Source organism: Crocodylus siamensis, chromosome 1, assembly GCF_052110815.1.
Source record: "Crocodylus siamensis isolate JL-2025a chromosome 1, ASM5211081v1, whole genome shotgun sequence".
Classification (NCBI taxonomy): domain Eukaryota; kingdom Metazoa; phylum Chordata; order Crocodylia; family Crocodylidae; genus Crocodylus; species Crocodylus siamensis.
Window position 1 is genome coordinate 71,426,012 of NC_143395.1, and position 27,078 is coordinate 71,453,089.

At 45.7% G+C, this 27,078-nt stretch overlaps 1 protein-coding gene across 3 annotated transcripts in view; it reads right to left on the bottom strand.

Annotated features, from left to right (window-relative positions):
* Positions 1-19,069, bottom strand: part of GABRR1 (gamma-aminobutyric acid type A receptor subunit rho1) — a 74,663-nt gene extending 55,594 nt beyond the window's left edge. For all 3 annotated transcript variants that reach the window (XM_090031409.1, XM_090031407.1, XM_090031408.1), the window contains exon 1: positions 18,948-19,069. In XM_090031409.1, coding sequence (XP_089887535.1) covers positions 18,948-19,069 — 122 coding nt within the window. The remainder of the gene's footprint in view (positions 1-18,947) is intronic.
* Between the last annotated feature and the right edge of the window lie 8,009 nt (positions 19,070-27,078).

Below are 27,078 nucleotides of genomic sequence, written 5' to 3' on the forward strand. Positions count from 1 at the left end.
TCACATGTATCAGTGTCCCCAAGAGTCCCCGCAGTGGAAAAATGGTAGCAGGACACTTTCAAATAAAACACATTCAATAAGCTTTAGTTTTCAAAGTGCCCCACCACCATTTTTTCAGTATGGAGATGCACAGGGACATTGATACGCATGATGCATGGGTGCTTTTAATTAGTGCAGCTCACTAATTAAAAGCGCCCAGTGCCACATCCCAAAACACATGTAAAAATGTTCAAAGTTACTTTTTAAAAAACAGGTGGCTAATTAATGATAGATACTATACAGTTAATAATGAATAACCCTTTTTTAAACATGAACTTTCTATACCTACTTGCTTTATTGCTAAAAAAGCTTGATGTCTCACAAGGTTAAGCCTGAGATCATTTACTAAAGAGTAATGAAGTCATAATTCAAAACTGGAGGAACGGGAAAATAAAATTTCAAAAATTTTCATGTTCCCATCAGATTAAAAGAAATGGCTATCAAGAATACCGTTGCCAAGAGAAAGTATCTGAAAATAATATTAATGATCTAGATCTAGAGCTATATTTTCCATATCCTTGGAGGTTTTTAAAACTTGGCTAGACAAATCCTTGGCTGGCATGATATAGTTGGGGATGGCCCTGTTCTGAGCAGAGGGTTGGACTACATGACCTCCTGAGGTACCTTCCAACCTTCATTTTCTAGGATTCTGTGATTTCTATAATTCTATGATCAGAATTTTTTAAAGCAAACATATTAATAAAATGAAAGCTACAAGGAAACTGGTTGTTTTAGGGTCCAGTGCATTGCAGTATGGAGATCAGTGATGATCAGAAGTTGTTATACTGGGCATGTGTAGACAAAACAGAGGTTTACTTCACCCTAAATCGAAGCAGTGGGTTTTTAAAAACACCGCTTCAATTTAAGGTGAAGTAAACCTCCCTGTCATGTACACCAATGTCTTAGCTGCCTCTCCAGTGGTGAGAAGGGGAGGGTAAGCTGCTGGTGGGCAGAGTGGTCCCTGAGCTGTGGTGAGTGGGGCTGGTGCATCCCTCCACAGCAGCGGCAGCATCGCCCAGGCAGCACCCACCCACAAGCACCTGGCTCGGGCAGTCCCAGGGGGTACTGCCACCGCAGAGGGAAGGACTGGATCCCCATGCAGCTCAGGAAGGCAGGCAGGCTACAGGGACTGGGAAAAAAAAGATTAGGCTCTCTATTTTTTTTTCCTTTGGTGGAGCTTGTCTTCCCAAGCTGCTGCCAGGCTGCCCGCACAGCTGCCTGCAGAGCCCCTGAGCTGCATGAAACCAGGTGCTTTGCTCCACAACTGTAGGGCAGCAAACTAAAACTCCTCAGAGGTGTTTTAGTTTGCTGTGCCCCATGTCATTTAAGGCACATTTCTCTGCTGAATGTGCTACAGCAGCTGGAATTAATGCGCAAGAGGCAGGGGTGTAGCTCTCTATGTTAAGGAAAGCTAAGTGTCCCTTCCAGCTGATGTTGGCAACCAGGGTGGATGACTGGAGACCCTCTGGGTTAAAATCCGTGGGGAACACGGCACAGGGGACACAACGGTGGGAGTCTACTACAGACCTCCCACCCAAAGTCAAGAGCTTGACCAGGAGTTTGCCCAGGAACTGGCTGAGGCTGCATGCTCGAGGACCATGGTTGTCATAGGTGACTTCAATTACCTGGACATCTTGCGGGAGGATCACTCAGCAAAATCCGAGTGGTCACAAAGCTTCCTATCGTGCGTGGATGACCTCTACCTGACTCAAGAAGTCTATGGGCCAATGAGAGGTAAAGCGCTGCTCGACCTGGTACTGGCTACTGGGGATGACCTAATCAGCGACCTAGTGATCAATGGGAAGCTGGGTGACAGTGACCACGAGCTGATCACTTCCACCATCCACCGTAAAGCTGGCAAGTCAGTCAGCAACATGGAAGTCCTTGACTTCAGAAAAGCTGACTTTGACAAGCTCAGGAGGCTTGTCAGTGAGGCCCTAAGGAACCATGACCCCAGAGGGGAGGGGAGTCCAGGAAGAGTGGTTGCTCCTCAAGGAAGTGAGCCTCAATGCACAAGCTAATTCTATTCCATCTTGGAGGAAAGCCAGCGGGAGGGCACAGCAGCCCCCCTGGCTCTCCAGGGATCTAGCAGACCTCCTGAGGCTAAAAAGAAAGGCCTACAAAGGATGGAGGATGGGATTCACTTCCAAGGAGGATTATTCTGCACTGGTCTAGACCTGCAGGGAGCAAACCAGGAAAGCCAAGGCTGCAACTGAACTCCAACTAGGTTTGAGCATCATGGCAATAAAAAGTCCTTTTTCAGATATGTGGGGAGCCAGAGGAAAAGCAAGGGCAACGTTGGACCCCTGCTAAACCAGACGGACAACTGACACCCAGAAAAAAGCCAACCTATTAAATGGGTATTTTGTGTCTGTCTTTCATCAGTCCCATGGGATACCCATGCCCACCACGGGACAGGGCAGTCCGGGTGAGGGAGATCCCCTGCCCTCCATAAATGCTGACCTCGTGAAGGAACACCTTGAGAAGCTGGATACCTTCAAGTCAGCCGGCCCTGACAATCTACACCCCAGGGTACTCAAGGAGCTGGTGAGCATCATAGCTCAGCCCCTGGCACGGATTTTTGAAAACTCCTGGTGCTCTGATGTAGTGCCCGAAGATTGGAAGAAGCCCAATGTGGTGCCTATCTTCAAGAAAGGGAGGAAAGTGGATCCAACTAACCTTGGGAAGAAAAACCTGCAGCATCCTTATAGGCTCAGCAGTGCTATGCTGGCTAGCACTACGGAAGAAAGAGATTTGGGGGTCATCATTGACCACAAGATGAACATGAGCCTGCAGTAAGATGCTGCGGCTAGTAAAGCAACCAAAATGCTGGCTTGCATCCATAGATGCTTTTCACGCAAAACCTGGGATGTCATTCTCCCGTTGTACTCGGCCTTGGTGAGGCCACAGCTGGAGTACTGCGTCCAGTGCTGGGCTCCACAATTCAAAAAGGATGTGGAGAAGCTTGAGAGAGTGCAGAGGAGAGCCATGCACATGATCAGAGGTCAGGAAAACAGATCTTACGACAACAGGCTAAGAGCCATGGGACTGTTCAACCTGGCTCAGGGATGATCTAATGGCCACCTATAAGTTTATCGGGGTGCTCATCAGGATTTGGGGGAACATCTGTTCACCAGAACGTCACAAGGGATGACAAAATTGAACGGTCACAAACTCCGCCGCGACCGTTTCAGGTTGGACATAAGAAAGAACTTCTTCACTGTCTGAGCCCCCAAGGTTTGGAATAGACTGCTGCTGCACCCACTTTGAATACCTTCAAGACACATTTGGATGTTTATCTTGCTGGGATCCTACAATCCCTCCTGACTTCCTGCCCCTGGGACAGGGGGCTGGATTCAATGATCTTCTGAGGTCCCTTCCAGCCCTAATGACTATGAAATCTGTTCGGTGTCTGTCTTGCCTCATATGAAAGTAAAATCAATAACACCTCCCTTTTGTAAAGCTCTCCTAACAGTGCATCTATGTGTGGATTAGAGATCATACATTTGTTCTCACCATTTCATTTATTCTTGCAGCTGAACAAGCACTGTGACGTTTCTTTGTTTATAACTTTGGGCATATCTGCTTTGTAAAAAAACCACACTGGTGAATGCTTCAGTGAGGCATGTCATGGCTGCTCTGGCCACACTATACCCTAATAAGTAAATCATACAGCCACCTTAGTGCTACTAATTAGCACACCCAATACAAGAACTTTATTGGCATGTGCCCACTGCCAGGTAAGGCCGGTATAATACATCTATCCTTGGAGGTTTTTAAGACCAGACTAGACGAAGTCTTGGCTGGGATGATCTAGTTGGGGATGGTCCTGATTTGAGCAGGGGGTTGGACTAGATGACCTTTTGGGGTCCTTTTCAGCCATACTTTTTTATTTTTCTATGATTTTGGGGCATAGCGTATGTAGAGCAGAGGTGCTGTGAAGTACTCCCTAGCCCAGTCCTTTGATGGTGTAGACATATGTTTTGCCTTTCTGCCTGTAGCTCTTGTTTCCACTTGCTGCATTATAAGGTGGGATAGATGGGGAAAGAGATGTTGTAATGAAAGAGCTCTGTAGTTATTGGCTCATACTGAAAGTCAAGACTAAATTTCCAAAGTTTGTTTTGAGTCTCAGAGGGGAAAATAGCATTGTTGCCTGGTCTCATGCCCTCAAACGTGGACAGTGTTGGTCAGGAAGGCAAAGATAAAGAATGATCTGCACCTGGCAAAGGAGGTTAAGGACAACAAGAAGAGGTTCTACAATTATGCTGGCCAGAAAAGGATCAAGGAAGCTGTGGGTCCTGTGTTAGCAAGCCAGGAGGACTTCTAACTGAAGCTAGAAAGAAGGCAGAACTACTCAACAGCTACTTTCCCTCAGTCTTCTCATAAAAAATTAAGCTGCCGGACACCTATTTCTATAGCCAGAGGAAGTAAGACCACTGGGCAAAGGAGAGATGATTCATGGACGGTCCAGGTGCTGTTTCCCTGTACAGAGTGGGATCTAGCTCTGCAGTGCCTTCAGGTGTAGCAGTATTCACAGGAAAGCGCTAAAGCAAAATGGAGGGGCCTCTGTTGTTTGGGTCCTTCAACGACTGTTTGCCCTTGTCTTGAGAAAGCATATCCAGAACATAGCTGCAAGGGGATCTTTTCTCCTTGCTCATATCCCCAGATATCTATGTTGGACACAGGTTTGAGATCTTGCACCTTATTCGTTATTTGGCATGAGCCCAACTTTGGATAGTTCAGTGATTAGAGTATCAACCTGTCTCTAAACACAGACTTCCTGTGTGTTCCTGGGCAATTAGCACAGGTCTACCTTTGAAAGGCTTTGCTGGCATAATTATGCCAGCAAATACTCATGGTGTAGACCCAGCTTATACCAGAAATATGTTTTAACTGCTATTATATCTATTCCAGATCACCACTCCCAAGCCATCTCATCCCACACCAGTGAAATTACCTATCCTGGCCAAAGTGTGGTTTCAGTAACACAGCTGCATCTACACAAGAGGCTTTTGCCAGCACAGCTGTGTTTGTTATAATTCACAGCTCATCATTGACCATCATAAGTGGCATGTTGTCAGAAGTTTGCTTTGGCCACATTCATGCGAACAGGGCCTTACGTTTGCAGCAGCACATATAGCAGTGACACAAATAGTAATGCCCCTACTTTGTGCTGCAGTACATGCCCCTGCTAGTGCAGTTTGCAGTGGAACACATTGTCCCTCTGCTCTGCAGGGGCCACTGGTTGGGATCTAGGAAAATCCTGGTAGCAAATTTTGCTCCAGAGCTGCTAATTAGCACTGTGGCAAATAGTTTAACATGCAGCACATGTGGTTTGTGGCACCGCAAAGAGGTTTGGATCCATCCTCTGAGGTTAGTGCCTCATTTGTAAACTATGGGTTTAGCATTTTCCAACCCCACGGGGTGCTATGAGGCTACGTACGTTACATACCATGAGATACTCAGAGACAGTAGTGATGGAGCCATATAGGAACCTACCTACAACGAGCGAGAATAATAGAAATAATGCAGGGGTGCTTAACCTCCAGCCTACAGGCCAGTTCTGGCCCGTGGAGCCATGTGATGTGTTCCATTGGTCCCCACATATCTAAAAATTTGGCAGCAGGGAAGCAGTAATAGTATCAATTGCCATTCCCCTGTCGCCAAATATCAAGATCATATGGACCCTGTGGGCTGGATATTGTGGTCCTGTGCACTAGATCAGGTGTGTGGAGCTGGGGCAGTACAAGGCCTGATCTGGGCAAACAAGGGAGGATGGTTTGAAGAGGGATCCTAGAGGTAGAAGGTGGAATCTGGGTGCTTTGAGCCCAATCCAGGGAGCATGAAGCTGGATCTGGGTGCATGGGATGCAATCCAGGTGGCACCAGGCAGGATCCAGGCATGCGGGGCCCAATCTGGATGCCAACCCTGCAGATCTGGCCCACAGGTGGGCCCATGGGGCAAAAAGTTTGAGCACCACTGGCATAATGCATAACATGATGAAGTGCTGATAATGCAGCTATGGTGGCCATCATATAGAACATTTTGGTTTTCTGCTACCCTATCCTCTGTCCTGTATTGATACGAAACCCAATGTCTTTATGTCTTCTATTTTTCTCTTCAAGGGAAAAATAGAGGACATAAAGGCATCTGGTTTCATATCAATAGAGGACAGAGGACAACTGGACTGTCCTCCATGATGGCCACCCTAAATGCAGCTGCTGGAGAGGCAGAAGGAGAAGTGAGAATGGATATAACCAAGAGGAACTAGAGCTATGACTTATTAGCTGATAGGTCTTTGCAGAACCTGCAGCATCAATGGGGCCACCCAGGAGATCTCTGAATCAGGGAGAAATGGAAGGTAGTTCAAGACTACCTGTGTGGGACTGGAAGAGATAGGGAGGGAGAGGGAAAAGATAAGGCACTGAAGGGAAGTCCATGAGACTGGAGAACCAGGAGAGAGTGTATACAGCTTTCCAGATTCTTATGGAAAGGGCAGGTGAAAGTGTCAAAGGTAAAGGCTGAAAAGGGGGATGAAAAGATGTGCTTAAAAAGAACCGGATATTTAGGTCAGTCTGGTGTGCATATGAAAAGTTAAAAGGTCTTCAATATTCTTTAAAGGCCTTATAGTTCTCTAACTATAAAGTGATGTAAATCTGTGTGATAAGGTCTTTAAAATGTCTCTATAGTTATCTTTAAAGACCTTACCACAAATCAAATAGGAGGCATATTAAATGGCAGATGACCTGACGCAAGATTACCTTTTTGGCAGGCATACCACATATTAAGTCTCCGTACTCCCTAAGTGGATGCCGTTAGGAATGTATGTAGAAAAAGCAGGGGCGAAAACTGTTTGCTTTTACGCTTAGCCATTCCACAAGAGCATATCTGGAGAAGCATCGGCAACTTGTTTCTCTTACCCTGCCATATCTTAAGAGGCATCCGCTAACTTGTTTCTCTTACCTCGCCATATCTTAATAGGCTACTTGTTTCTCTCCCGCCCTGCTAACTCACAGTTAGAAAGTCCCAAGTCTCGTAACTATGTTGGCCTAAAGTACGCACGCGGTAAAGAAAGATTCCAGTACTCTGTAACAGGATATATAAGTAATGAAGAACCAGCACTAGGGGTCAGCTTTGATCTGAGTCTCATGACTCCAGGCCGACCTGCTTGCAAGCAAATAAAGGCTTTATCTCTGTGGCTCGTGGTGTGACTCACTTCTGGGGACCAAATTGGAACTTAGCCTCCAGGAGCTCAAACAGCCCCTTGTGCAACAATTCTGGTGAGCCAGGCAGGAGAGCTCTTGGACCACCCCAGGGCCGGACGACAAGACCGCCGTACGTACTCGTGGAGTGCGCACCAAGCCATAATTTGGGCTTGCCACGAGGCCGAAAGCGTGAGTCGGGGCACCCGGGAGGTTAAAGGCACTCCATTTCTATTTGAGTCACCCCAGCCACAGACTCCGAGGACGAGGTACCTGGGCGTGTTTGGAGTGAGTATACTAATTCCCTGTCTCATTTTGTTAGTATTGTTATTTGTTGGTCCGTCAGGACATTGGTCTGGGAGTTCTTTGGCCCAGAATTTGGAAAGAGACATAATGGGTACGGGTCGCTCCCGAGTTGAAAACTCCAGCACCCCGCTGGGTTGTATTTTGCGCGATTTTGATAAATTTGTCAAATATGGAGATTATAGAATAAAAATGACTACGGGTGAAATTTCAAAGTTCTGCCAATTAGAATGGCCTACCTTCGGGGTAGGCTGGCCAGGAATGGGATCCTTTGATGTTGACCAGGTCACAAGGGTGCATAACGTAGTAATTCATGACTGACATTGGGACCAGTTCCCTTACATTGACTGTTGGATGGGCATGGCCCAGGACCAACCATCTTGGATCAGGAAATGTGCAACAAGTATAACTGTCAGCATATTCTTTTGCATTGTGTCAATCTCCTGTCTCCTCACCTGTTGTGTACAGTGGTGTTTGCAGGCAGACTGTCACAGTTTGGATTTTCAGGCAGACTGTCATAATTTGGATTTGCTTCTGCTTTTTTCTGGCTTGCATGCTTAGGGTGTGTTCAGATGTGCAGGCATGTGGGCTTTGTGGTGTCACAAACTGCACTCATTGCATGTTAAACCATGCTTGGCACTGCTAATTTGCAGTGCAGGATTTTCTGGTAGCACAAATAAACCCCAGAAAAAAAAAAAGCATACGAAATAGCATGTGCTGGGACAAACTTGGAGATGGGGGGAGCAGGCAGCATACAGCTGCTTGCTCCCCCATCTCTGCACCCTTACTCCAGTTTATTGAAAAGGTAGATATGTTCTGTACTTCAGACAGATTTATAGGGTGGTGGGGCAGTGGAAGGGGTGATCTTTTAAAGGTGAAGGTATAGTAACCATTTCATTTGAAGCTGTAATGTTCCAGATATGCTTAGAATTGGTAATCTGTTTTGGAATAATGCATGCATTTAGTTTGGAGGTATCCTAAGAAGAAAAGAGAACTTTTTTCCTGAAGTTTTAGTTTTGGAATTTTCAATCCATCTGCATATGCCTGAGTGCCTTGATACCTTATTGACTGGTTTCAAGACTATCGGATTTACTTGGGTATTTGGGGGTTTCGTGTCACAGGGAGCAGGACGTGTCGAGGCGGATACATGTGCCTATTGCAAGGCGAAAGGACATTGGAAGAGGGAGTGCCCTTGGTTGAGAGAAAAGAGGGGGGAGCACCCTAAAGCACACCAAATGAGAATCGAACTTTCTGGGGAGAAGTCCAGTTGATGGGGACCGGGATCCAAAACCACCACCCTGCGGGCGGAGTCCCGCGAGGATCCCATGGTAATAAGGGTTGGTGGTAAAAATTATGAAGCACTAGTGAACACTGGAGCTACATTTTCAATGCGCCCTGAAAAGCCCCCATCCGGAGAAGAGAATGGGAAGTATGTAACGGTAGAGGGAATTGAGGGGAAGCAACGTAAAATCCCCTTGTGCAGACCTCTCCTCACTAAAGTCAGCAATAATCTACTTGAACATGCCTTTGTTCACTCCCCCGCCTGTCCGGTTGCCCTGTTGGGACGAGATATCCTTACTAAACTCCAAGCTGAGGTTTTCTTTCGAGGAAACCAGATGGTGGTGCAGTTACCGGTGAAACAAGGATCCAGCTATCAGATGGCCCTCCTGAAGGGCAAAAGCTCAGCGGTGGGAATCGAGGACTTGGAAGACGTAAATCTGCAGGTATGGGCTGACGGGACCCCCCGCGAGGGCCAAGCATGTGACACCGGTAAGGGTTTACCTTAAGGAGGGAGAGGGGCCCGCCCGTGTAAAGCAATATGCCCTTAATAAGCAAGCCAGAAGGGGATTAAAACCCCTCACAGAGAAATTTAAAGGATATGGATGGCTAGTGGAAGGCTCATCTCCATTTAACACCCCCATACTCGGAATACCCAAGGCCGACGGGACCTCATACCGACTGGTGCAGGACTTACGAACTATGAACCAGAAGGTTCTAGTAGATCACCCGGTGGTCCCAAATCCTCACACCATCCTAACCCAGGTCCCACCGAATGCAAAGATCTTCACAGTGCTTGACCTAAAAGATGCCTTCTTTTCCATCCCTCTCCACGAGGATAGCCAAAGGCTCTTTGCTTTTGAATGGGAAGATCCGGACACTCACCATAAGTCTCAACTTATGTGGACTGTTTTGCCTCAAGGATTTGTATCTGCCCCACACATTTTTGGCATTTCTCTCCAAAAAGACTTAGAGGAGTGGAAGCAAATACACCCTGACCAGCAAAACCCCCCACTCCGATGGGGGGAAGACAGTGGGCTCGCTACCCGGGACAAGCCTGGCAAATTGACTTTGCTGAACTCCCCAAGTCTGGACGACATCGATACCTCCTGGTGATGGTAGACCAGTTAACAGGATGGATAGAAGCTTTCCCAACTCGGACAGCGATGGCATCAGTGGTGGCACGCACTTTGCTGAATGAAATCGTGCCCCGATACTCCCTTCCAGAATCCATAGAGTCCGAACAGGGGGGGAAACTTTGTTGGAAAAGTAACACAGGAGGTAGCTAAAGCTCTAGGAATTCAATGGAAGCTCCATACCCCCTGGAGACCTCAGAGTTCAGGCCAGGTGGAATGCATGAACAGAACCCTAAAAGCAATGCTGACAAAAATTTGTATAGAGACTCACTTAAAATGGCCTCAGGCACTCCCACTAGCCTTAACTCGTATCCGTAATACACCACGAAGGGGCATTAAATTATCCCCTTATGAGATAATGTTTGGAATGCCACCCTGAGTCCTGCCACCAGGGGTCCGGGAAGCGATCACCTTTGAATTAGGTAATGCTGAACTTAGAGCACATGTTATTGCCTTGCAGTCTGTTTTAACCTCTCTCCACTGCCTCCTTCCAGCAACTTCCCCTGGACGCCCCAGTCCATAACTTCCAACCCGGAGACCAGGTGTTGGTGCAGCAGTGGAAGCGGGAGCCGCTCTCGGAGAAGTGGGAAGGTCCCTACCAGGTGCTGTTAACCACCAACTCCGCAGTAAACCTTGAAAATCACGACTGGTGGATCCATCACACCAGGATTAAGCGGCACTCGGGCAGGGAAGCGGACAGCAGCTCCCTGGGTGAGCCCGCACCGGAAGCCGGGCCACCCTCGGAACAAGAAGCTGACACCTGGACCAGTGAGCAAGCAGGGGACCTCACGCTCCAACTTAAGCGATCATCTAAAACCTAGTAGTATGGCAAAATAGTTGCTTTGCTTGCTTTTTCTCTCATTCCTCCCAACTACCCCATTCCCCTTTTCTGAAGGAGTATTAACCTCCTCCTACCAGCTTGCTAACCACACAGCTCATAGCTTAAATCTTTCTGCCTGTTGGCTTTGTGTATCCCAGTGAAGCTGGGGAACCACTATCCCAGCCCCACCACCCCTGTGGGGTACTCTACAGGATAGTAATTCTCAGTGGACGGAAATGCACCCTAAATCAGACCAGGGTCAGTCTCTGAGGGGAGGGGAGCAAGCGCTTAAATCGGTATGGAAATTTAGAGATCAGCCCTTTACAGCAAAAAGCCCAGCATCCAGGTCCATATTTGGATATATTACTAATCATGCTGAGAATTTATACCCCATTTGCTTGCAGAGCAATTATACCAGTCATAAAGACTCTGTTTACCTTGGCAGCATAAGGCCCTGGCAATGTAATGTTACCTTTTCAATCCAACCCCCAAAATTTACTACAGGAGGTTTCAATTATTCTGTATTCTCCCCCTCACAACTTAAAACTCTTCAAGACCCAGGCAGTACAACTACTCAGACTACACCTGGGGTAGACCCACCAACTCGCACCCAGCTCTGACAAAGGGAAGGCCAAATGCGATCATATTGTATCAATCATTGCAGCCTCAGGGACAGGTCTTTTTAGATAGTAGCCGTCGATCTTCTTTGGCCCCATGAACGACACCTCCTACAAAGATCCTTCCCTAGATCCTTTGCTTTCAGCTACCATGGCTGCTCAAGCACTGCAGGCCTTTGTTGCAAAAGAAACTAGGAATGGAAGGGAGGTCGACCTTAACCCTCAGCACTTATATGCATCCGCCGTCTTCAGCAGTGTCCTATCCCCCGCATCGGGAGCCTACTGGATATGTGGCAATCAGGCCTACTGGGTCTTACCCCCCAGTTGGCAAGGGACCTGCTCCCTAGGGATCGTATTGCCACAGATCGAGGTAGCCCCCTCTGGAACACCACTCCCCTTCCAACTACAAGCAGTAGGTAAATTAGCCAAACGGGCGGCCCCACTGCTACCCCTAATGGCAGTAGTAGCAGCAGTAGCCGGAGCAACCGGAATGGCCACAGGGGGAACTGCACTAGGATTGCAGCAGGAATTATCCCAAGAAACAGCTAAAGCACTCGAGAAAACAGGTGAAACCCTGACCTTGCTTCAACAGCAACTTGACTCACTTGCGGGAGTGGTACTCCAGAATAGGAGGGCCCTGGATCTCCTAACATCAGGACAAGGGGGGACAAGTCTATTTCTCCAAGAGGAATGTTGTTTTTATGTAAATCAATCAGGACAGGTACAAGAAAACATAAATGAGATATCACAGCATGCTAGTAACGTCAAGTCAGTGGGATGGGGAGGTTGGTCAGGAGGACCGATACAATGGCTACTATCTCTCCTATTACCCCTCATACCAGTCTTAGTCATCGGCTTAGTTATCCTAGTGTGTGCACCTCACATAATACAGGCATTAAATTGATTTATTTCCGCCAGAATGAAAACTGCCACACAGTTACAGCTTGTACTGCTTCGTAAGAGACAAGTGAGGAATTAAAAAGAAGGCATCTTGAGGGGGGGATAATTGTAGAAAAAGCAGGGGCGAAAACTGTTTGCTTTTACGCTTAGTCATTCCACAAGAGCATATCTGGAGAAGCATTGGGAACTTGTTTCTCTTACCCTGCCATATCTTAAGAGGCATCCACTACTTGTTTCTCTCCCGCCCTGCCTACTCACAGTTAGAAAGTCCCAAGTCTCGTAACTATGTTGGCCTAAAGTACGCACGCGGTAAAGAAAGATTCCAGTACTCTGTAACAGGATATATAAGTAATGAAGAACCAGCACTAGGGGTCAGCTTTGATCTGAGTCTCATGACTCCAGGCCGACCTGCTTGCAAGCAATAAAGGCTTTATCTCTGTGGCTCGTGGTGTGACTCACTTCTGGGGACCAAATTGGAACTTAGCCTCCAGGAGCTCGAACGGCCCCTTGTGCAACAGGATGAAAAAGTAGGAGCAAAAGAAAGGAAAACTGAGAGGCTAAAAGGGAGTATACAGCATAATGTACAGGACAGAGACAGTTGGGAGAGAAGGAAAAAGAAGGTATCAAGGATTTTTTGCAAGAGTAAGAAGAGGTGAAACAAGTAGGGGTAAGTGAGACGCAGGAGTCAGAGTAGGAAGCTGTAGAAGGATATAGAGCAAAAAGCAGGAGGACAAATTCTGAAAAAGTAGACCAAGACAGTGTAAGTAAGAGGAGAAGTGGATGACTGAGCAGCAAGTGAGTAAGGTAGGGAAAAGGAATGGGAAAGTTGAGGAACAGAAAGGAGAGAAGGGAAGGCTGGTTCTAGGAAAGGCAGTAGTGACTGTGTGGGGAGATGTGGGTTCTCAGCACATCATGGGTTTTCATTTGTTACTCATAAAAGCTCCTAATACAGGTAAAATGCTTACAGGGCACTTTTTGGAGATTGTGCAAGGTACGTAGTGCATCTGAAGGCCAAGTCACTGTATAACAGTAAGGATGACTCCCATAAATAAGGGTTTCCAGGATCAGTCTCCAAGACAAGGTACCACAGCAAGATAGTGAGGGAAGCAGAGCAGGATAAGGATTACTAGTGCTGGTGGAAAGGTGCTGGAAAACATGGGTTTAAGGTGGGGTTTGAAAGACGAAACAGGCTCTTGGGAGTGAAGAAGGGAGATTCTGCTCCAAGCACAGGGCAGCCTAGGAGACCATACTCAGTTGTGTGTGATTTGCACCACAATAGCAAAATATATCAGAAAATATTTGCAGTAAAATGATCATAACCACGAGAAGAGGAATGTAAGATGCAGCAGGCTGGCTGGCAGAAGCTTACAGCAGCCTGCACACTCCCGGCTGCAGGAACCTGCAGATTGGCAGGCACTGCAGCCCAGCAAAACCAGTAAGGCCCAATTGCAGGCTGCCTTGGAGGCCTGAGGAGCTGACACAGATTAGTAGCTGACCACAGGAAGCTAAAGGCTCCTAGGGAGGGAAGCCTGGGGTCAGACAGAGGGAGAGTGTAGGTGCTTAGCTGGCTGTCTAACAGCTGCAACATGGGGCTAAGGACTCTCGTGGGGTCTGGCAAAAGATTCTGCAAAGCTGGAGGCAGCAGCTCCAAGATCAGGAAAGGGAGCTCATGTGAGAGAGAACAGGAAGATTGCACTGGAGCACTGAGGGCAGCATAAAGCTAGCAGCACCTTCTTGGGATCGGGAAGAGATCTCAGGACTGAGAGTCAGAGTCATCCCCTTATGAACTGTGTTTAAGGACTATCATTTTAAAGGCTTTGTGAGCTAAGCGATAAGCCTGAACCTGCCATATAAGGATATGATAAAAAATGAAGCAGGTCTTGTAGATAAATTAAGCAAAAGACCGACAGTATCCATATATCAGCACAATTATATTTGCCTTGCAGGGGAGTGCTTATCTGCAAGGTGACTGTCCAGAGGGCTGTAGGGATTTTAGAGTTTAAAATCTGGGGGTCTGAAGATGTAGCCTGGGCTCTGAGAGCTAGCCTGGTTCTTCTCCCGTTGTTCACCCTCACCAGTAGTAATGAGTCTCCAGGTCTGACTAGGTCATCAGCAATACCTACTAGATCCAAAAAAAAAAAGAATTACAAATCTAGGGGTCCCAACCAATTCCTATTTTACATACATAAAACCAAAATTATAAGCCTCAAAATTCTAGCATACCAAGGTGTCTCAGTTTTGCCAGTATAGTTCCCTAGATGTCTATAGGTCGACTTCTAACAACAAAAATTGCTTCAGTGTTGATATTGCTGAGTAGCTTGGAGGTAAGTCATGCCTGGGTCCTGACAAGACTTTGGCAAGAAATCCAGAAACCAGGGGTTGATCCACCTATCCTGCTGGCAGGACTTGATCCAATAGGCAATCTCAAAGCAAGCCTTTTGGGCTCTGTACAAGCAGAGGCACAATAGTGATTCTTTATCCTTTTGGACCAAAAACTTAGTGGTTAGATCACTCACCACAGAAGTGGGATACCTGAATTCATTTTCCTCCTCTGCCTGAGGGGATTCCCATCCCGCAGGATAGCACCCTAACCACCAAAAGAGAGGCTGTTCTAGGTGTGTGAAGGGAATGTCAATAGTTACATATGCAGTCGTTTTCCAAAATACTTATAATCTAGGTATTATCTTTGGACTAGGGGCTTTCCCTGTCAAATGAATGCACTAAGCTAAAAAGTCCTGCTGCCTCTTCTTCAGAATCATTTATTTCATGGAAAGTTTAATGGCTTCCTCCGGAGAAACTGAGAAACTCCTTCCCCCTGCGTCTAGACTAGACTCAAGCCTGATGGTTAGATCACTACTGTCACTACTGACTACACTGCTCCATCCCTGACTGCACACATGCATGTAGGGGATCAGAGGACCATGGTAGTGCTTTCAACAGAGCTTCAGGACCTGGTAAACCTGAAAGGTATGTGCAATATTCTTCCTTATCTTTTATGCAATTTTATGAGTTATGAATGTTTGAAGATGCCAAAGAACTGCCCCATTAGGTAAAAGAGAAAGAATAAAACCATATTTGACCTTGTTGCTTCACATCCTGCACCAAGAATATGTCCTTTGCTTCTCCAATAGCTTCACAAGTGCAGCTAACCAGAGTGCATATGCCAGTCCAGGGGCAGCATAGATATATCCTTGGACTCTAATTCTGCCCTCCTAATAAAAGCAAGTCTTCCAATACAAATCCAGGAGTCTTGCCTATATCAAGATTGGCTTATTTGAATAGTATGAATTTTAATACAGTCAAATGTGAGGTCATACATCAAAGAATAAAGAACATAGGCCATCCATATAAGATGTATCCTACAATACAGTGATACCAAGAAGGATTCAAGGCAATGGATTGCTTAAACAATTAAACACGGTTCCCAATGCATTGCTGCAGCTATGGATATGGTGTTTTGGTGCCCACGTATCAAAAGAGACTATGAGTAATTGGAAGGGATTTGGGGAAAGACCTACAAGAATATTCAAGATCTGGAAAGCTGCTTATAGGGAGAAATTTAAGAAGCTTTGTCTGTTTAATTTATCCAACAGGTAATTAAAAGGTGACTTGATCATGAGCTTCAAAACGTAGTTAGAGAACAGTTTTCATGCTGCTGAGGACTTAACCTAGCAGACAGAGACATCATAAAATCCAGGGTTAGAACGTGAATTAGATACATTCAAACTAGAAATAAGGCACACATTTTAGCAGGGGGTTGTAATTAGCCTTTTGAACAGCTAACCAAATAATATGCTGGTTTCTCTACCACTGGAAGTTTTCAAATCAGAACTGCATATTTGTTCTAGGAGATAGGGTGCAGATCAAGCAGAAATGATAGATCTGATGCAGAAATTTAGAGAATGAAGTTAGCCTGTTTACACAGGCTGTCAGACTTGGGGAATCTTACTGGTTCTTTCTGGCCTTGAAAGTTATAAGCATGAAAAAGTTTACGGACTAGGGCTGGATCATTCATTCTGCAAAGCCAACCAAAAGCTCTCTTTCCTGGCACCCAGAGTATCTCTTCAAGTGGTGTAGCACTGGTTTAGCAGCTATTATACTATACCCTTCCCTGGCTGACATGGGGCAGTGGGGGTGGGCATGGATGGAGTGGTCTGAGATACATGGCTGCAGAAACATTCCCACCATACTACAGACACCTGGCACAACTTTTAGCAGGCTTTGGGTCAGAAAGATCAGTTCTTCACAGGGATCCAGAATCAGGGAACACAAAGATGGCTTAAAGTGACATCCAGGACTGTAGCTTTGGATCTTGTCCTTTGTGACTGAAATGTCATCAACTGGCCTAGTACCTTGCTAAAGCAAACAGCCTCATAACTCCTGGTCACTGAAGCATGTCTGGTTATCAGGTATGGCTGTTGGGACTATTCCAGTATAGTCCAGCAAGCTGTGAGAAAAATTGTTCTTTTTTCTATTTCCTCAAAATTACTATTATCATTTACCACATGTTTCTTTATTCTTCAGACAGAAATTATTACAGATAATTAACAGATGCCAGATGCTGACTCTGTAATGAACTAAAATCCTTCTACAAAGTGCACCCAGATGAGTACAGATTTGACAGATCTTGTGCTACACATGTGTTTCACTTTGAGCACTGCTTTCTCTGTGGCTGCTGTAATCCCTTTGTCTCCTTATATAGCTAACTCTAAATCAGATTGTGTCTATCCCTTGGGCAAACTGTGTATGGAATAGAAGGGCACAAGGAACCTTTCCCCCCCAACCTCCAATTTGCACCAACAGATGAAGACCCAGAGCTGTTTCATGCCTTCTAGTTCTCTAGTCACACCGATTACTCTAGGCTATCACCACTATCAGTGCTAAGCATCCTAAATGGTCCAGGGTCCTGATTCTTTCTCCCCATTTGGAAGCAATTGCTCCTTTATTGGAGTCTCAGTGCCTCCCAGAGATCCTGCTGGAGCAGTTTAACCAGATGTTCACATATATGTTGTTTCATTTAAGTGTTAAATGCCACTTTCTCCGTTTTGCATATACAACTTAACATCCCCTTCTACTGTGACTTATTAAATTCTGTTGATTAGTAGTTATGCTGTTGAATGTTTGGGAATATAATTAGCATTAAAAATGTTGCATAGAACACAATTGCATTGTGCATACATGTGCACACGTGTTTAACTTAAAAGCTGTATTTTTATTCAATTAAAGCTGAATTGGAACTTGTTTTGCAAGGCTCAACTACAGCATCTCAGGTGCCATTTTCATAAACCTAGATGAAAGGAAACTCAGATGGCATTGCTTTGCTATTTATTGAAAAGTGTCGCAGTGGGACTGTTTATGAATAAGGGCTGCAGCATCCATTTTGACAGTTTCATTTTTCAGCAGTGAGACATCACCATTGAACCCATGTCATATTTCATCTCTAAGACAAATATTGGATTCACAAGTACTACAGAGCTATTGTAGTACCAGAGATGATATGATAGTCCTGTCCTGAGGGGGAAAATATCTGAAGACGTAAATCAAAAACCATCTATCACACTCAGCTATTTTCTGCTCATTTTCTCCTAATTCCGATTCTTAGAGAAATGGTTTAAATTCTTGAGGGCTATAACACTTCTGCAATTCTTTTCACAGGCCAGGTCCCTCAAAACTATTTCTTCTCCTTAATTAAGATGGTGTTGGAATCAGTACATAGCTGCTAATGAGCAAAAATAATGACTGCACTGAGGGGACAGATAGCTACTCTCAGTTCACCTTGGGTAGCTCTAGTAGACAACATTTTAAATACTGGTTCCATAAAAGAGGTAGCCATTAATATCTTCCAAACAAATCAGTATTTTTTGTCCAGCTGTATCTCATAGTGCATTTATCTGTTTGAATGTACAGATGTCGCTTATGTAAGTATTTGTACTAGGCTCCCAAATCTTTGCAAAATAAAGATAATGAGTACTCTAAAATGAAACACAAAACTATTTTAGTATTGGGAAAACTTCCTCAAATCAAAATATCTGAAATGGCTGTATATGGCAATACTGGGGGGCGGATTAGGAGGGAGAGGGGAAAATGTACTGTTTTGGGAAAAACTGAATATTTTATCTTCAGCTGATTCAAGCTCTCTTTCTTCATCATAAGTATGACTAATTGTATCCTTCAAGTTTGCAGACACATTTGACTGTTTTTCCTCAAACAAGGGCTATAAGGTAACCAACCATTATTGCGCTTTTCATGTGAGGAGATTCCCAGACTCTCTGATACAATAGTCCTCGGCACCTTATGAAGAGTTTCTATCAGACATCTTGGAAACAGTAAGTTTTCTATCCATTCTCTTGTAAGTACTGCCAAATTCAACCTTAATAAATATAAATCACTACTTTCTTTCCTTTGCTGGAGTTGCTGGAATCAAGAATAATCAAATGTTACATTAAAACAGATTTTAGACCTAGTAATTTTGGTTGCTGAAAAAGTAAAACTATTATTCATTAGAGAAAAGAGTTCAGAAAACTATTTAAGATGCTCAGATATCAATGCTGCGTATGCAAACCGCAGATGTCCACATTAGCTTATTAAGAATTAAAAAATGTTGCATCTGCCCAAACTGTATATATGGTAATTGAATGTACAGAATACTCACCTGCCCTTCTTGTATACCTCATGGATTTCTTTTCCTTGCCGGTGGGCTCTGCATTCAGTGGACAAAACCGATCCCCATAACAGCAAGATGAGGCTAAACTGCATTTTATGGACAGTCAACATGATACTCTCAGATCCTGTATCCAGCAATAGTCCACACAAGAATAAAAAAACCAAAATGTAGATTCTGTTTTTCTTTTTAAGACATTATTGGTCTGTTCATTATTGGGAGGATGTTTACTCATACAAAAAATCATCCTGCAGTATTTAATCTGGACAGTAGGGAAAGCAATTTCCACTAAACCTATAAATCCCTCTACGTCAGATGGCAGGGATTTTCAAACAGTGTAGAATTCACGTATCCCCACAGAACAATTGTTTTGTTTTGGGGTTTTTTTTCCAAATAGGCTCTTGAATTAATTGGTTTAAACAGACCACTTTCAGGTAGTTTGGAAAATGGCATTCATCTTTCCACTTGGTGGATTGGGATAGTCTAGTAGTTCATCAGAGTGGTTCTTTCATCACTGATAAATGATCTGAATGTACAAATAGAATCTATTAAAATACCTTATGTACAACAGATCTTTTAAGTATCTACTTTTATCTGCTTCCAGCACCTGAGAATCATAACTTCTATCTGGCTTTAAGGATAATATTTTGAACCTCTATTTGTTGTGCTCATGCTTACAGTTTCTTGGTGATGCCATTACTGTTTGCTTTCGAGCTTCCATGGCTTGTCTCGCACACTTCACTGCTAAGTGCCATGCTAATTAGGCATATACAGGATCTATAGAAAATGTCCAGTTACAGGAATAATAATGTTTGTAGGGTGAGTTATTTACACTTGCTGCAGCTGGATATTTATAAGAGATCATGACTGATCAGGAATGGATCTAGAAATTTGTAGTGGTGGTTGGTACAGTGGAGAGCTTCCTGTCATAGGATGTGTGACTGGTAGTGAAGACCAGTAGCTAGAACCAGAGTTCTCACCTGCGGAAAGTTCACTACATGTGCACTATGCAGTCGAAGGGGGTGTTACCACTTCAGTGCACTAACCTCCACCCCTGTCATGCACCCCTGTGCTTGACTGTTACTCCCCTGAGAAAAGCAGAGTAGGGAATGCCAAGAGGTAGACAGATTTCATAGAATTTGAAGGAAAAGCATTCTTGGTCTTCAGTCAAGAATAAAAGTATCATTGATGCTAATTAAAATGAGAAATACTTGTTCTTACATCCTCCCTCCTTTCAGGGTTTCAGTAAAAATATCAAGCTAAAGATGGCTGCCAGTAAAATTAATTAAAAAAATTAACCTTCAGTACAAACACTAAGCAGCTTCAGCTTGATTGTAGCTCTGGCAGACAAAATACAGCAGTGCTGCCTGGTACAGAGCACAGCATCCTGCGCAGAGCATTCTGCCAGCCATGTACTGCTGCACCCCAGGGTGCCTGTAATACTGCTGGGTTGTAGGCAGGCTTCTTTGGGGGGGAGGGGGAGCAGGATTGGTGGGTGTAAGGTTGGGGAGTAGCCTTGTGGGGGCAGCATGGTGCAGGATATAGTCAGGGGCATCAGAGTATTGGGGTGAGAAGGGGGCCTCAGAGGGGGGCAGCCCTGTGTAAAATCATTTATTGCAGTCAAGCAGGGTTGCCAACCCAAGAAATTCTTTTTGCCGCAAACTTTTTATTGACAACCAAACTTGTTAATTTTTTTGATTATGATTGATGTTAAACTCCTAAATTTGAACCCAGTCTTTCAAACTGGGGGCTGGCAGCAGGACAGGGCCTGGCAGAAGAGTTACGTTTATATTATATAAACCATATCAGTAAAAAAGTGTCAGTAAAAAAGTTTGGCAGTCTGTAAACAGTTTCTAGATTGGCATTAAAAAAAATCTTGTGTTAGCAATCTGATTCATCTCTGTGAAGCCCTCCACCAGCCTTTCCTGACTATTTTACATTTTAACTCCTTCTTCTTGCCCTCAGTCCATCCAACTCTGCACCAGCTGACACTGTATCATATCACTGCTGCCCACTTCATTCTGCCCCTAATGCTAACTTTGTTCCATTCCTCTATTTTTTCTACCAAAATGTTTCTCACTATGTCTATACCTCAAATTCCTACCCTACACCTGTCCAGCAAGTGCTAAGTCCTATTTACTCTTCACATGTCCCAGTGGGATGTACATGGCTCTGAAACTCCACTTTTTGCCATTTATGCACTGTTTGAGATGGCAGGAAAGATTTTGGGCAGTGCCTATGTTGGGCAGTGCACTTTGGGCAATACCTATGTTCTGTCTTGCTGGCTAGAGCACTTTGTTGGGAACCAAGAGAAGGATTCAAGCCGCCTCTATGTGAAAGGTGGTCTAGAGCCTGGGTCTCCCACTCCTCAAGCAAGTGGCCTAACCAATAGGCATGGGTTAGGAAGTAGGAGAGACCTTTCCCTCCAAACACCCATTCATTTTGTTTTTCTGAGACTGACGTTTGGGATTTGCCCAGGACTACACATAACCCTTGGCAATTCTATTCCTCCCAGACACCTATGCAACCATAGTTACATGGCTGTGAAGGGCAAATAAGATCTGGCCTCAAGTCACCAGTCTCTCTTGATTCAAATTCCTCTTAAAGTACTTTGGGACAGAGTCACCTGGCACAAATTGGTTTAGATTTATTGATTTCAGTAGAGCTGTGACAAGACTCACTACCTGAGGATTCCCAGAATTTAGAGTCAGAAGGAACCATTAGATCCATCTAGTCTGATCTGTATATTATAGGGCATTACATTTTACCCAGGAAACCCTGCAACTTTGTTCTTATTTAAAACTTATCTTACAGAAAGGCACTTGGTTTTGCTTTGAAGACCTCAAAAGAGGGGGAATATATCCTATCCACTTCATAATTTGTTCCAAAATTAAAAATTGTTTTGTCCAATTGTCTAATTTGAGTTTATCTGGTTTCATCTTCCCGCCATTGATTCTATTTATTCCTTTCTCTAATAGATTAAAAAGACCTTTTTACTTGTTGTTTTCTCTCAATAAAGGTAATTAAGTCTCCTTTCTATCTTCTTTTTCATAAGATTGTCAGGGAATTATCTTGAAGCTGGTGCTGCCATTACAGGGAGTTGAAACAGTCCAACTCAGACAGGCCTCCAGCACGTGCCCTCTGAACGACCTGCCAGCTGTCAATCATAAGTGACCTACTTTCTGGTGCTGCACAGGCTCAGTCAGCTCACAGCTTTCGCTTTCGCGCAGGCTCAGTCAGAACTCCTGTGAGGTAATCAGTCTGGAACCTTCTCCCTTGGTGGTTCCCTGATTGGCTCAAGGAGAACTATAAAGGGCCGTGGGCCCTCAGTGTGGGGTGGGCGTTTTTGGAGTTGGTGGGTTGTTCTGGAGTGTGAGCATTATAGGAGTTGGAGGTATCGTTAGTGTGAGGATTGTGAAGGAGAGCTACTTGATCTCCCAACAGAGGCTGCTCTAGCAGGGACTGTGGGAGAGCGAGGTCGGGATTTAATACCCCGGCTCTTCTCATAGCTTCGCGCTGCAATAAACCCCTCCGATTTCCTTCACCTTGTGTTGATATCTTCGGTTATTGAATTGTTTCGGCCTGGACTTGGACTTTGACTCTGATCATCCCTTCGGCGCTCTGACTTCGACATCGTTCTACTTACCTGGCTTTCAACCGACCTTGGCTTTGTCTTCTTCATCTTCCTTGATTGCGGACTGTCCTTTGGACTGGCGTCACACTCTCGACTTTGACATCGCTTCGTCTCGTCGCGTTACAGTTCCTGTGTTGTTATTTGTTCACCCCTATATAAGCTGTCGACCAGCTCTGGGACTAGCCAGCAGGCAGCCGCCCTTGGCCCTCCGGGGTCTGCCAGTGAACCTCGTGAGCCGACAGTCTCCTTTGTTGTTTGTTCAATACGTTCTTAACTGTAACTGAAGAAATCACCTGGGCCTCCACTGCCAAGCGTGAGTAAAATAAATCATCTTTGTTTTCAATTCATACGTGTGTCCCATACAGCTCGTACTCCACCGCCAAGACTCCCGCCTATTCCGTGTCCAATCCGCCACCACCTGGCCGTCCCACCGTGACACCGTGAGCTTGGCTCCCCAGCTCCGGGACAAAGATAAACAGACCGAGCTCTTCAAGCCTCTCCTGTAAAACACTTTTACAGTCTTTGAATAATTTATGCAGCTTTTTACTGGACCCTCTCCAATTTTTCATTCATTTTAAAGTATAGACTTCAGCACTGTATTCAGGACAGGGGTGGATCCTGGGGACTATGAGCAGGCCCCCCTTTGGCTGTGCTGTGCATGTGCATTGCGCTCTGTGAGCTTACCAGTTTGTCAGCACAGATTCTTCTGGAACCACTGCTTTGGCATAGCTCTGGGATCCTGGTGATGAATTTGATGGCAGGGAAGATTTTGGGCAGGCGATTGCTTGGACCTTCTTTTCCCTTCCTACAGAATTAATGGCAGGCAGATCTGCCCATGATGCAGGATCCTAGTTTTGGTCTTGCCATATACAGCAATAAAGTTCATTCTCCTATTCACTATTCTCCTGCTTATTCTTCTACATTGGCCTTTTTACCACAGCATCCAAGAAGGAGCTCATGCAATTGCATGACCTCTAAATCTGTTTTGGAGTCCCTGCTTTCCACGATACAGTCCCCCATTCTGTAGTTACATCTTGTATTCCTTATTTCTAGGTATATAACCCCACATTTATCGGCATGAAAGCCCATTTTGTTTTAATTTAGCCTGACTGAGCACATGATCTAGGCCAGGGGTAGGCAATGTTTTTTGGCTGGAGTGCCAAAAAACCCACAATGTCTACCTTGAAAGGTGCCAGAGTGCCAGCATATCAGAAAAACTAAATGAGGGCAGAGGAGGACACACTGTATATTAGTGTTATAAGGTCTCTCTCTCTATATAATTAAACTATTGTTGTATGTAAAGTAAATACTGGGGCCAGGGCCCACTGGCAGCACAGGGCTGGGACCAAGGACCAGGCCATGGGCAGCATGGGGCTGGGGCCGACCGGCAGCATGGGGCTGGAGCTAAGGCCCACCGGCAGCACAGGGCTGGGGCCACGGGCCAGCGCCCACTGGCAGCGTGGGGCTGAGGCCAGGGTCCAAGCCATGGGCAGCACAGGGCTGAGGCCAGGGCAGCATTGGGCTGGGGCTGGCTGCAGTGCCAGGATGGGGTCAGGGCCCTCACAGGTCCATGGTCCCAGCCCCACGCAGGCCCTGGCCCAGTGGCGGCACTGTGTTGGGGTGGGCAGCGGTGGTGATGCTGGCTGGAGCTGGGGCCAGTGCTGGCCCAGTGCCAGCACTGGGCTGGGGCCCGCCAGGGCCGGGACCTCTGGCAGCACGTGGCTGGGCTGCCAGCAACACTGAGATGAGGCCAGGGTCTACTGGCCCAGGCTTCGGCCTCATCCTGGCACTGCCAATGGCCCTGACCCAGCAGCGGTGCCAGCCAAGGCTGGGTCCACTGGCAACACATAGCTGGAGCCAGGCCTGGGCCCGGATCCATAGCAGCAGTGGGGCTGGAGCCAAGGCCCGCGGTGGCAGTGGTGCTGGCTGGGGCCGGGCCCACCAGCAGCATGTGGCCGTGGCTGGCCCCAGGACCGGGGCCGGGGCTGGGGCCGGGGCCGGGGCTGGGGCTGGGGCCATCAACTGGATAAGACATCCAGTTCTTAATCCATTCAATATGTTTTATTGCTATTGTCTAATGCTACATTTTTAATGAGCATGTCATATAGAATTAAGTCAGACTCAGGCGTTTTTATAGCTATGCAGTTACCTTTCACCATCTGATATCTTCAAAAATGAAGTCAAGCTTTTTTGCAAGAGCTATTTAATTTTAACCATGCTGACTACTATTAATTATATTTTTATCTAATTCTTTATTAATAAGCTAGACTCTTTTATTATCTTTTCTGTTGTTTTTAGTACTGTCTGCTGGCTTTTGATTAGCTGTGTCATTCAGCTTGCCATTTTGAAAGCTGGCAGAATTAGCACACTTTCAGTCCTCTGGAATTTTACCAATATTCCTAGATTGACCAAAAATTGAACCAGGCTAGCGATCTCCCCAGCCAATATCCACTAACCCCTGCACTTTATGAGTGATAATGACCATACTTAACAAGCTTTTGTTTCATCTGCTATTTAGCTCAGCTGTGTCTGTTTCTGTCTTAGAGGCCTGAGGAAGGAATTGTGATACCCAAAAGCTTGCCTATGTCTCTAACAACCATACCGTTGGTCCAATCAAAGATAGCATCCAGCTGAATTCTTGCGTCCTGAGCCAAATTTCTTTTAGGATTCTTGAGTGAAAGTTATTTAGGTCTGATAGTTTGAAAATGTTTACCACATCCCCCTAAGAGATGTTGTGTAACATTCATCTTAATTACTAATGCTTAATTACTAATACTGAGTATTTTGTTTTGCTCTTGTGATATGAATACATCTTTCTACATGTTCTAAATACAAAGTAGAAATATTTGTTTCTCCACCTTTTCTACATCATTGCAGTCTTCATGTAGTAATGAGCCCATACTGTTGTTAGGATGTTTTTGTCCCTGGTGGGACAGGGAGGGAGAAATTAAACCCCTGCCTTGGCCAGTTCACTTGAGGGCTGGCCACACCTGCCCCCTCCCCCCGCTCTCAGTATAGTTTCCCTGCAGCCAGTGTAGGCATGTACCTGCATTCCTCAGTCAAAAGTGAGTGTCTATTCATTTGCAAAATGGTTCAGTCTATGCAATTAAACTAACCTGCAAACAGGGGCAACGCGTAGGGGGTTCACGCGGGTGCACGTGCACCCCCAGTGTGGCGGTGCACCTCCTACAGAGAGGCACTGCTGACACTGTTGCCAATTGCCACCCCACTGCTGACACCACCGGTGGTGTCTACGGGCAATCCGCAGTCCGCACTGGCCACTGCCAACACTGCTGGTGGCACCTGTGGGTGGTTGCCAAACACTGGTCAGCACTTGCCACCCTCTTCTCCCCTACTGCCGACAGCACTAGCAGTGCTGACGGAGTCTGTGGGAGCTTCCCTGCTTACCGCTGCTGTGCTCCCACCACTGCTGCCAGTCCCTTGAGTGAATGTGAGTATGTATGATGATCAGTAGTTAATTTAATGGGCATTGCCATGCCCCCCTAGCTGTCGGAGGGCATGCATCATTCATGTCTGCAAAGATTGAATCAATTCAGGTTCCAGCTTTTTGAATATCTGTCCCTAGCCCCAGTTACTTCATGCTCTGGCTTGTTCATCATAAATGTTTGTATCAAACACATGCTCAGGCCATATACTGTCCAATTAAATGCCTGTATACATGCTACCACACTATTGCACACAGCACCATACCTTGCACTCAGCACTCAACAGGTGGATACTACTCACTACATATGCTCCACAGCAAAACTAGATCACTTATGTCAGCAAACAAAGAGCTCACTCTTGCTAGAATAATCTTAACTGAACTGACTACTGCACACGCACAATATAAGACCTTATGCACTTCGGGTAGGGACAGACATTACATATAAACCAGTTTAAGTGATCAGAAATTGATTTAAATATGTAACAGAACAGATGTTCAGTGCATATCAACCAGTTTGAAAATGGCTGAAACTGGTTTGAAATAAACCTTGTTGAAAGTAGTATCAGACTTAACTGTTTTGGCTCAAACAGCTTTATGCAATGTCTGTCCCAGACCCCTTGCTGGTTTAAAATAAACCAGACACCCCCAGCATCCCAGCATGCTCTCTGGGCTGGGTGGGGCTCTCTGTTCCGCAGCAGGGCTGTCCCCTCCCTTCTGCTTCCTGGCTGGAGCTCGGCACAGACTTCCAGGCACAGCAGGGTCTACCTGGCTTCCCCATGCCCTATGCCCCTCTCACTGCTTGCCACACAACCAGGAAATCCCCCGCCCTCCCATCTCCCACAGCATGGACCCCAGCCCCAGAGACTCTAGGCATGTGGTATGCTAGCTAATGCTGAGGGGTGTCTCTGTGTGTGAGTGTCTCCGATTTCACTGGGACAGGCAGACAAAACAGTGACCGCTCAGAGCTGTTTGGAGCTAATCAACAGGTCAGGTGGTAAGCTGTTTAAGAAGAGTTTGAAGTAATGGAGAGTTTATTGCTT